We start from the raw sequence: 12,189 nt of genomic DNA, 5'->3' as shown, positions 1-12,189 counted from the left end.
TCAGGACATCCCAAAGTAGCTTTACAGCCAATGAAGTATCTTTTGAAGTGTAGTCACTGTTGCAATGTCCCAAAAGCTCCCCTGCTCTTCCTCACATAGTGGCCCTAGAATCTTCCATCCACCTGAGTGGCCCTGCTTTAATACCTCTTGTGAAAGACTGCACCTTGAACAGTGCAGTGTATATCAGAGTGCCAGCCTGGATTATGGGCTCTAGTCTCTGGAGTGGGACTTGAACACACAACCTTTTGACTCAGGAGGCCAGAGAGCTATGGTTATATTGTAGCCACCAGTGTGAGATCAATAAGCCACAACATCCAAATGCAGGAGGCAGCACCTTGCTCCACAGCACATGGACATTAAGAACTCTATTTCCTGCCTGCAAGTATTAAAGGGCAAAACTTTGATACAACAACTTGCATTTATCTAGCACTTTTAACATTAGAAAACCTTAAATTGCTTCACGGGAGCGATCAGACAAATGAACACAGCCACGTAAGGAGATATTAGGACAGGTGACCAAAATCCTGACCAAAGAGGTAGGTATTAAGGAGCATCTTAAAGTAGAGAGAAACAGAGAGGTTTAGGGATGGAATTCCAGAGCCTAGGTACTAGGCAGCTGAATGCACAGCCACCAATGAAGGAGTGATAAAATCAGGGATGCTCAAGAGGCCAGAACTGGAGGAGTGCAGAGATCTAGAGGGTTGTAGGACTGAGGAAGGTTACAGAGCTAGGGAGGGGACAAGGCCATGGTGGGATTTGAAAACAATGCCAGAAGCTCAAATCTGTAAAAGATAATACAAGTACCGGGTAAATGTATAAAGTGATCAGGAGATCGAAAGGGAAACCCTTTCTCTACAAAACCTTGGTTGGCCAGTACTGGAGTTTACATCACAGCAAGCACATATTGCAAGAACATACCCTCCCGCATCTTTCGGATCTAGATCCAGTTCCACAGCAACTACAGCAGTATAACTGCACCCTTGGCCTCCAATTTTCAGTATAAATTAAGTTAGACACCTCTTACATCACAAGCACTTTGCACTGACCCTGTATCCAATCTGGAGATGCAGGTCACTGGGTTTGGGATGGAAACGCAAGTCAATTCGATCACCATTGTCTCGGATGATGTATTTGGCACCTGGATACTGGTTGTTGCCTCTCCTCACCAACTCCTGGAGTCTGCAAACACATCGTCGCAAACGGTCAAATTTAGAGTTGTCCAGTGTACAGCATTGGCACTGCAGAATGCTCGTATTGTGGAATCAATAGCCCAAATCTCGCTGTATAATTAACAGCACTGGAGATTAACGTCACGTTTGTGACACATTATCAACATGCAAATCACCCAAAAAGTTCCAGGGAGTAAGAGATGTGTGTCAGTTAGAGGGGGTGCCCCACCCAACATTGCCCCCAACTCCCAAATGTAAACATGAACCCTAATTGGCTGCCGCCAAAGTGGATCAAAAATCTTACTGAACACACCTGTCGATGTTGAACGGAGTGACGATTTCCGGGAAAGTCATGTTAGCAGCGATTGACCGTGGCACACCGACTTGATCGATGGAAAGATTGGGGTCGGGCGTGATGACTGTACGCGCAGAGAAATCCACACGTTTACCCATCAAGTTACCACGGACACGCCCTTCCTTCCCCTTCAGCCTCTGTTTGAGGGACTTCAGTGGCCGGCCCGACTTTTGCATTGCCTAAAATTTTTTTTAAAAAAAGGAGGAAATCAGAACCACACAGTACAGGAGGCCATTCGACCAGTTATGCCTGTGTCAACTCAGGATTGAAGATACAACTGCCAAGAGACACTAAGCACTCATAAAACCATTGCCAGTTTTCAGCACACAAACACCCTGAGGCAACAATATTGTAAAAGAAAAGGGGCACTGAAAGAAAGCATTACCATTTACATCACACCTTTCAGGTGCTCAGTACATCGTAAAGCACTTCACAGCCTACAAATTCCCTTTAAAGTGCCAAAAACCACAAGGATGGCAATCACAGCAGCTGCTTTGCATACAGCAAAGTTCCACAAATGACAATGAGACAAACGGCTACTTGATCTGTTTTAGTGATGTTGATTGATGGAAAATCATCGGCCCCAGGACACTGGGACTGACTGTCCCGGTCTTCTTCCAATAGTGGTCATGGGATCTTTTATGCCCACCCGAGGAAGCAGACAGGGCCCCAGTTTAACACCTCAGCTGAATGATGCCACCTCCGACAATGCAGCACTCCTTCAGGTCAGCCTGGATTATGTGTCAAAGCCCTGGAGTGGGGCTTTAACCTTCAATCCCCTGACTCAGAGCCTGCCAGCTCCATTGTAGACGTTAGCTCTTACTGGGGTACACTCCACAGGCTCTTGTCACTCTTGGCCTAGCAGCCATCCTTTAGGGTGTAAACCCAAATGGGGACAAGCAAAGCCTCCTCCCTAACACATGCACTGGATATGGATCCGGAGCAGAAACTCATGGTTGAAAAATCAGCCAGGCAACCATTCCCAGATCAGGAAAAACAAAATCCAATTTCACCTTCCCTCTTCCTGCCCCACAGTCACTACTTGTTGGCACAAACTTCAGCCCTTGCCCTCGGTGGTGCCACTTACTCTGGGAAGTCCGGGCAGTTCATTGTCGACCATGGTGGCCACGTGAAACTGCAGCAGTTTGACATCCTCAGCGATGACGTGAGCTGCTGCCCCATTCTGCTCGTTCCTCCGTAGCTGGTTGTTGATTTTGACGATATCGGCCAGTTTATGGGTCAGGTCATCCTGCAAACGGAACACGGTTCATGTTTTATATGAGAAAAAGTCAAACAAATGAGTCTCTTTCACACTGAGCAGCTGGAAACAACCCATGTGTTATACTGACCAGACATTTATGCTCATGCTCCCTTTCTCTCATCACCTTGCCAGTTTTTCCTCTTGGCCCAGGAAGATTTAGAGTCCTGCTGGGAACCAGCTGCCCTGTGGTACCTCACCCAAGTGGCCAGTCTTCACACATGCGAGCATTTACAGTTATTCAACTAAGGGAGGCGTTACATCAGAACTAGATCCAGACCTCGCCCAAACACATGTTTTCTATCTGGATCCCAATCAGTAGAAATGCTGGCTAATTTCTCCTCCCTAACCTGGTCACTGATGGGGTGGGAAATCAAAATCTCCATGTAAAGAAAAAAAACATAGTAATTTGGTAACAGAAAATGTTGTAATTACAGCATTTACATAGAGAGAAACAGAGTTAGTCAGGTTGGTGACCTTTGATCAGACAAACAGAGAAGCTAAAGCTAACAGTGTACAGGATTATATTAACAGACCCACTCAGTATTCAGAGGTCACCATTCAGTTGTACAGGTCGTTGGTTAGACCATATCTGGAGTATTGGGTCCCCCACCCCACCATACCATAGGTGATAGTGGCCTTGGAAGAAGTCCAGGAGAGCGCAGAGAATGATTCCTGGCTTAAAAGAACTGTAGCTACTCTGTTAGGCTCAAGGATCCGAGATGCTGGAAAATGTTTCACCTGGCCAGAAAAGGTGAGAACACTGGGTTATAGTCTCAGGTGAAGGGGTCAGCCATTTAGGATGGAGATGAGACATTTCTTCACACAATGGGTTGTGTACCTTTGGAATTCTTTACATTAGAGGGTGGTGAATGCTCTGTATTGAATAGATAGATTTTTGGACATTAAGGAAATCAAGGGATATGGGGATAGTATAGAAAGGTGGAACTGAAGTAGATCAGCCATGATCTTATTGAATGGTAGAACAGCCTACTCCTGCCCTTATTTATGTTATGTCCTTGGTCTATATATTTTAGAGCAGTGTAGACGTAGAGGTGACCCAATAGAGGTCTAGAAAATAATAAGGGTTCGATAGATTCCCTATAGATGGGAATTTGCCAGATTATTTTCCCTTACTGAGCCCTGGGCTTTTCCTCTGTCCTTGGAGAGAGAAGACTTCAGGGGATGGAAGTGTTTTAGTTATGATGCTCCATCACCATAGTGTGGGGCCAGCTCGATAGACTTTTCCTGCTGGTCTTTTCCTGCCCGCCCACTTCCTACATTTGCTGTCTGAGCTTTGAGTTTTTTTTCCAGTATTTGCTACTTTCCCAGTTACAGTACCCACAATATTCTGCTTGCATCACAGTAAGCCAGTACCTGGTTCCGCGCAGAGCCCTGCATGACGACAGCCGGGCGCACTGAGAGTGGCGGCACAGGAAGGACGGTTAGAATCATCCACTCTGGCTTCGCATACTTGGGGTCCATGCCCAGGATCATGCACTCCTCGTCAGTGATGCGCTTGAAGATCTCATACACGCGCTCCGGGTTCAGCAGGATCTTCTTCTCCTGCGAGTCTTCATTCACGTGTTTCCACTCCGCATAGAGCTCTAGTCCCACCCTCCGAATACGAGGCTGGTATCGACCACAGCCTCCGTGACCCTAGTGTGGGAAGAAGCAGTGTAGGTGATGGCATCAAATCGTCTCATTAACCAGACTTAGGGCAAACGTAGAGAAGATATTTCCACTTATAGGGGAAGACCACAACTAGGAGCCATAAACCCAAGAATCACTAGTAAATCCAATAGGGAATTCAGGAGAAACTTCTTTACTCAGTGGTGAGAATGTGGAACACTACAGGAGTAGCTGGGAATCACAGGCTCCTTTAGTTTGATAAATTCAATAGTAGCTTCCAAGAAATTATAGGAAAATATTTGCAGGGTTAATGGGGAAAGGACATTGGGAGGGGCAGGGACATGGACATGGAGGAAGTGGGACTATTTGGATAGCTCTCAGAGTTGGCTTTGATGCAATGGTGTAAATGGCCACCTCCTGGATTCTATGCTTCTAGTTACCTTGCCTTTTGAAAGGCAATTAAGGGATGACAACTAAAAGCCCAGTTACCTTCTCCTTGGTGAGGTCTTCCTCACCCTCTTGCTGCTCCACTCCAAACTTGTTGTCCATCTCTTCGCCTCCCTCACAGATGTTCTTCCCTTTGCACAGGTCATATACATGAGTCAGGCGTTTCCGTGGCTGCCCCTTCGACTTGATCAAGATGTCTTTGATTTTGGGATTATTCTGCAGACAAAGGCGGTGGGGGCAGAAAGAGAAGAGATTTCCTGATAAGTCATTTCACACACAGAGTTCTAATGCAAGTTTCTCCACAAAGATTTTTTTTCAGCACAGGCACAACAGTCCAAATGACCCTCCTTCTGCTCTGCATCATTATGAAAACAACGTTCACACACTTCCAATCCCCTTGTCTACAGGCAGAAACATCTGGCAGGTACAACAGACTAGAATGGAGCCCACAGTGTGAGTAAATGCACCACTATGTGCCTGCTCAGCCACACACAGCAGCTGGGATACTGCAAGCTGACCTCAAGGTTTGGTTTTGTAGGGGAAGGGGGTGGGGGGCACGGTATGGGGTAGTGAACACAGCCAGATGCCTTGCTCCTGATTGATATCTGCTGGCTGGCTGGCGTACTGCATCAGTAGAAGACAAATATCAGACTCCAACCACATTTGAAGCGCCCAACAGTGCCCAAGTCTCCACACGTCAAATGACCAATAGGGTGAGGTTCCGCAGGATCACTATTCATTGCAACCCAACGTTATAGGCCGGCACCCCGAGAGGAAAGAAAAGGGGAGTAAATGTGAGGGCCGGAGTGGAACAAAAAGCACAATGGCAACAAAAATCCCCCAGGTACCAAAATTTCTCCCATTCACTGCAGCCAATATTTGTCACCCATCCTACATCATTGGAATAGAAGGATATGTTGATAGGGTGAGAGAAGACCTGCATGGAGCATAAACACTAGTATAGTCCAGTGGGCTGAATGGCCTGTTTTTATGCTGTAAATAATGTGCAATATGTAAAAAGGCTACTTACGGAATCTACCAGGAGCTTGGAACAGAAGAAACAGACGCACCGCAGAACTTTCATCGTCTTTGTAAGAAAACCAACATGAAAAACTGGCTTTGCCAGCTCAATGTGTCCAAAGTGACCTGGGCATTCAGTCATGTTACCTACAAATGGAGACAACAGATCATGAGATATTCCAGAGGCCACACTCGGGGGCAGTTTCAACTGGTCTCAGGAACAGAGCACAACAGCACACATCAGCCAGGGTTCCCTCTCCTGGACACTAGGGACTCTGCTACCAGAAAATAAATGTACGGATAATAGGTTAGAAAGGGACCACATGAACAGGAGGAGGCCATTCAGCCACTCCAGCTTACCCTACCATTCAATGAATCATGGTTGATCGATATTTTAAATCGATCTACTCTCTTTGGTTCTGTAACCCTTAATACCCTTACCCAATAATAATCCATCAATCTCAGTTTGGACATTTTCAAATGACCACCAGCCTCAGCTTTTCTTTGGGGGGGGCGGCGCGGGGAAGTGTTCCAGATTTCCACCACACTTAAGTACTTCCTGACATCATCCCTATACAGCCTGCCTCTAAAGGTTATGCCCCCTTGTTCCAGACTCACCCCCAGAGAAAACAGTTCATCTATCCCTTCAAATCCATTCCATTCGATCACTCCTTAATTTTTTTTTTTAATAGTCAAGGAAATACAAGCCTAGTCTGTGCAACCTGTCCTCGTAATTTAACCAGCTTCCACAGTGATGCCCTCCTTCCACCTTGTAATTGCACAGTCTGCCATTGCTCAGAAGGAAAGGCCAGAGTGTTGGGAGGGGCACTGGTGCCTAGAGATAGTCCGCAGGTTAGATTTCCCTGGTATGTGTCTAGGCATATTGGCTCTCCTAGATGCAGTGAAGACAGGGAAAGTCGTGGATGAAACAGCTTACACCCAGGACAATGTCTGTTCCCCCCATCTCCCCAATGAAAACATCCCTTACAGGCATGTGACTTTCCCCACCCAACATTCCCAGGAAGACAACCAGGAAAATCTATCCCAGAATAGTTAACAGAGGAGTATGCAGCTGGAAAGAAAGAAACTCTAACCCAAACTAACCATTCCACCAAGGAACATAGGAAATAGGAGTAGGACTACAACCATCACATCATTTCAAAGGTTGCTATAGAACTGGACATTGCTAAATGCATGGGTCAACTCCACAGGTTCTCTCACACCTGCATGCCACCCCACTGTTACCCAACAATATGTATATGATTCCAAATCATACTTTAAAAAACAGGAACAAGTAGTTGACAAGTCACATCACCTTTACCAAAGACAATGAGATAGAAGCACCAGGACAGTTTTCTGTTTCAGCACTGGGCAATACTTATAGCCATCTTTGTATCTGCTCAGCACTCTGTCCAAATAAAAGGAGTCTTGGGATTTTCCAAGGGAACGGGGAATTTCAGACACCAGATGTAAATTCAGAAACTGGGTCCCAATCATCTGTTGGAAGCTTTTTCACTCCTTTATCACTGTTCTCCCCCCCCCCCCCCCCCACCCAAACCTATTAGTCCCCAAGGGGAAAATCATAATTAAGTGACAGATGCATTAGACATTGTCAGAATGATTCACTGACTCAAAATTAAACAAGGGCAGGTTGAATGGAGGTGGTTTCCATTGGAGTTTGACAAGTCCCAGGTGATGCACAGAATAGACAATACCAATGTCAATAGATCACTTCAAAGTCAAAGTGCCAGCCATAAAGACAACATAGAGAACTTTGTTCAAGGCCCAAGTTCAGTTGGAATTTCCCCTCTTCCTCGAAATGGCCAGTGCAGAGCAGACTTCTAAAAGAGGTGTTAGATCAATGAGATCCTTTACAAAACAGTTGGAATGATGATCTGGTTAGAAATAGCACTGAATGTTGCTGGATGAATTTAGGTGCAGGCAGACGATTTATTAGTTTATGCAGCAGAGGCATGTAATTTATGAAAACAAAAACTCAGTTAATATAGAGAACACCATTGATGCAGAGAACTCAACAAGGTATTCCAGAGGAGACAGCATTGGGAGTTAGGGAGAGGTGACTATGAAACCTGGCTGAATTGTTGGTTTTTGAGTTTTAAGAGAGGTGTAGTGAGGGAGATTGAGAGAGCAGAGCAGAGATTGGCTTATACTGCCAGGCCTTCTCCAGAGAAATTCTGTTTTGACACCTTGAAAGTGGTTCGCTGTTTAATCACCTCCCTCAGGAAGCATACGAGTTAAAGGCCAGAAAAAGAGGTAGCCATTTAAGACTGAGATGAGGCATTTCTTCACTGAGGGTGGTGAATCTTTGGAATGGAGCAGTCAGCTTTGCCTCAGCAGGAGCACAGGCACTGACGCTACTTAAACAGGAACATTTTTTCACACCAATGTTAAACTTGTAATGTAAACACAGTCTAACTGGATCCTGCCACTTAAACAAAATAACACTGACTGCAGCCAGGAGTTATCCACTATTCCTGGCTCCCAAGAGCTGAACTTCATTCAGGGATGAGAAATTACTCATGATGCAGAATCAGTTAATACTGCAGCCTCTATTACTCATGGGTCAGAAGTCAGCAAATAAAACAAGTGCCTAAAATTCCATCTTTTAAAAATTAATTCACTGGAAATGGGTGCCTCTGGTAAGGTTAGTATTTATTACCCATCCCTAATCGCCCTAGAAAAGCCTTCTGGAATTAACTGGCTGGCTTGCTAGGCATTACGGAGGGCAATTAAGAGTCAACCACACTAGTGTGGGTCTGGAGTCACATACAGGTCAGACCAGGTAAGGAAAGCAGATTTCCTTTCCTAAGGATATCAGGTGAACCAGATGGGGTTTTTTTTTAATGACAATCCAGTAGTTTCAAAATCACCATTACTGAGACTAGCATTTTATTCCAGTTTTATGTAATTAATTTAAATTCTCCAGCTGCCTTGGCAGGATTTGAACTCGTCTCTGAATCATTGTTACGACCGAGGTGGGAGGAGTGCACTGTTTTTCTAGTTCCACTTCTCCACAGGTCACAACATATATTGAAATGTTTACCCAGTTACCGATGCGGTCAATCATATACTCTACTCTTTATCCCAGAATAAAATACACCAACCAGGTTTCTTAAACAAAATCAGTTTATTATAAAACAAGATTTAACCAGTAAGGAAGCAAAGCATTAACACAAATTGAAATATGAAAGTTCCCTTACCATCTACACACACACAAAAATCAAAAGACAGAGGTTTTCTGTTTAGAGCTCTGTACAAAAAAAAAGACAAAAACACTTTGGCTAATTCTTGAAAAAAAGTAGTGAAAAGATGTCAGTTTTTCCTTTATTCTAGCGGCCCAAATACGTGTAGACAGCTGTCACTGGGATCTTTCTAGAACAGGTCTGGCAGCATCTGTGGAGATGCAGAGTTAATGTTTCAGGTCTGTGACCTTTCAGAAGTTCTGATGAAAGGTTACAGACCTGAAACATTAACTCTGCTTCTCTCTTCAGATGCTGTCAGACCTGCTGAGTATTTCCAGCACTTTGTTTTTGTTTTAGATTTCCAGCATCTGCAGTATTTTGCTTTTATCTTTCTAGAACAGTTCTTTTCAGTTGATGCTGAAGATCAGTTTGGGCAGGCTTTCCAGGAGAAATGCAGCAACAGGGATTTCTGGCAGGTCTTTCAGGAGGAATGCAGCATCAATTTCTCGATTTCTTATACTCGCTTTTAAGAGCTTCTCAAAGAGATGGAAAAGCTGGCAGGCTTTTGAAAGAGATGGAAAAGACCGAGCTGGAGTTTTACCTTGGCGGGTTGATTTTTTTTTTTTAAAAACTCCTTTCAAAACACTGTCCACACCCCAACTGACTATCCTAAGCGAAACCAAAAATAATATCTCAAGAGTCCAGCCTCCCAACCCCTATAAATCTTGACCTGTCACTTCTCAACATCTTTCCCAGGTCAAAAAAGCCCTACTGGGTACTTATCTGAAGACAGGTGACTTCCGTAAAAATTTTGTATTCAAACAACCTCAGTGACCCTTTCAAAAAAAAACATCCATGGAATACTTTTCAGATTTAAAACACAAGTCCTCAAAATTTAACAAAAAAGGAAGCACGTTTGTAACAATTAATCTGGCCACTCTCTACTGTACCCTACAATAGAGGCCTGCTACCTGACCCGGACCCAACGACTGGTTGGGTTCGGGTTGGACCCATCTTCAGGGTCCGGCTTTCGGGCTCGGGTTGGGTTGGACACGGTAAGTGCTCTGCTGCCCAAGTATTTAAAACATTTTTTTTTAACCTGAGCTGGGAGTCCGGGACAAAACTGAGCCTGCTCAGTGAGCGAGTGATGTCACTATGATGTCATCATGTATGCGCTGCAGCTTCCTGGAGAAGGTAAGTAAAGGGATGGTCGGGTGGGGCTCAGGTCGGGTCGAGGCGGGCTCAGGGCAAAATCGCAGGGACTCAGGCTGGGTCGGGCTTGGGTCTGCTGTGGTTCGACTGGGTTCTTTTCCCCCCGACCTGAGCAGGCCTCTACCCTACAATATGTAACAATATCTGATATTGGGTTCAGCACAGGAATGAAAAGGACAACACTAAAGGACAATTATGCAGCCATGACTCAGAAGTTACTGAAATGGTCTTCAAGAAAGGGTCCAAAAATAAAGTAGCAATGAAGAGATTTTTTATTTTAAGCACAGGGGGCACAGTGAGCTGAGCACTGTGGAGTTTCCTTCCTATTCTGTGTGATCACTCACCTGCGCAGGTCTGACATCTTCCAGTTCTTTCGATAACGCCTTGGCGAGGGTCCATCAGCCCACCCAACTTGGGCCGGCCTCCCTCGGTGGTCTCAGAGTACTTTATCCCTCCTTCAGTCACAGACATCCGTTTCTGTGAACAACAAAACAAAGTGATGAGCTATAATGGATCAAACCAACATTTTCACCAACTGGTCCCTATTCAAACATTCAGACCACCCTCTCGGTACAAGGGGCTTTGCACTACAAGAGTACTCACTGCAGAATGGGTGGGACAGATTCTGTGATCGTACACCTACAAACAGAATCTCAAACCATAGCTTCACCCCAGCCACATTACATAGAATATACAGCATAAAAACATGCCATTCGGCCCAGCTGGTGTTTGTGTTCTACATGAGCTTCCACTCACCCTGCATCTCGCTCTCAGTACAGCCTTCTATTTATTTCATGTTAATCTAGTCTCCCCTAAAGTACATCCGTGGCATCCACCTCAACTACTCCTTTGGTACGAATTTCACATTAGGATCACTATCACCAACTTGCATTTCTATAGCTTTTTAAAAAAAACGTAGTAAAATGTCATGAGGGACATCACAGGAGCATCAAACAAAATTTAACAGTTACATGAGATGATGTTAGGACAGATGAACAAAAGCTTGATTGAAGAGGTAGGCTTTAAGCAGTATCTTGGAGGAATGGGGGGTACTCTCAGGGTAATGAAGCTGCTTCCCAGTTCCTGAGTGGATTTTAATGTTGACAAAGTCAATAGTTTAAAAGGGTCATTTTTTGCTCATTGGCTGCCTGTGGGATCTTGCTGTGTAGTAAACTGGATGCTGTCTGCCTACATTGCAATAGCACCTACACGTGAAAAGCAACCCATTGGTTATAGAGGACTCAGATGGGTAGTAATCAGGCACGCATTAGATCAGAAATGCACAGCCATTTCCATCCCACCTCCATTGCCTTGCACCATCATCCCTTGTCATTTAATATCTCCTACCTATTTAGTTTGCTCCCTTTCCCCCCCAAATCTCCTTTCTCCCTGGATCTATGCTCGCTTAAAAACTGTTTCTTCCAGTTCTGATGAAAGGTCACAGACTCTGAAACGTTAACTATTTCTCTCTATACATGCCACCCGTCCTGAGTGTTTCCCACTCACGTGCTCAAAAAGCCAGCTGCAATACATCACATTGAACCAAAAAGTCACAAGTACGATATCCCAACACACCTGTTTCTCAATTTACAGATCTCAAATCAAATGATTCTTGACTTCTCTGGGTTTCCATACACTGCCTTCTCTGAAGGGGTCAAACAAGCAACCTGCTGTTAGGCTAAGACCTCATAGCTAACATGAAACAAATTGCAAAGCTCCACAGACCTCTGCAGTCAGTATGATAGGACACCGCCACTCACTCTTACATCACAGATCAGTCAAACCATTGGACCTGTGCCTGCTCTTCGCAAGATCTATCCAATTAATCCCACTCCCCTGCTCTTTCCCCACAGTCCTGCAAATTTTCCCTTTAAGATTTATTCAATTCCCTTT

The 12,189-nt window shown here is 44.9% G+C and overlaps 1 protein-coding gene across 2 annotated transcripts in view; it reads right to left on the bottom strand.

Annotated features, from left to right (window-relative positions):
- polr2a (RNA polymerase II subunit A) overlaps window positions 1–12,189 on the bottom strand; it is a 44,418-nt gene that overhangs the window by 28,002 nt on the left and 4,227 nt on the right. For both annotated transcript variants that reach the window (XM_068023699.1, XM_068023700.1), the window contains 7 exons: window positions 10,641–10,773; window positions 5,892–6,028; window positions 4,904–5,077; window positions 4,160–4,441; window positions 2,612–2,773; window positions 1,483–1,703; window positions 1,047–1,179 (listed from right to left, as the gene is read on the bottom strand). In XM_068023699.1, the coding sequence (XP_067879800.1) occupies window positions 1,047–1,179; window positions 1,483–1,703; window positions 2,612–2,773; window positions 4,160–4,441; window positions 4,904–5,077; window positions 5,892–6,028; window positions 10,641–10,773 (1,242 nt within the window). The remainder of the gene's footprint in view (window positions 1–1,046; window positions 1,180–1,482; window positions 1,704–2,611; window positions 2,774–4,159; window positions 4,442–4,903; window positions 5,078–5,891; window positions 6,029–10,640; window positions 10,774–12,189) is intronic.

Source organism: Heterodontus francisci, chromosome 48 (genome assembly GCF_036365525.1).
Source record: "Heterodontus francisci isolate sHetFra1 chromosome 48, sHetFra1.hap1, whole genome shotgun sequence".
Lineage (NCBI taxonomy): Eukaryota > Metazoa > Chordata > Chondrichthyes > Heterodontiformes > Heterodontidae > Heterodontus > Heterodontus francisci.
Note: the sequence above shows the minus strand (reverse complement) of the source record. Positions and strands in the feature narration are given on the sequence as shown.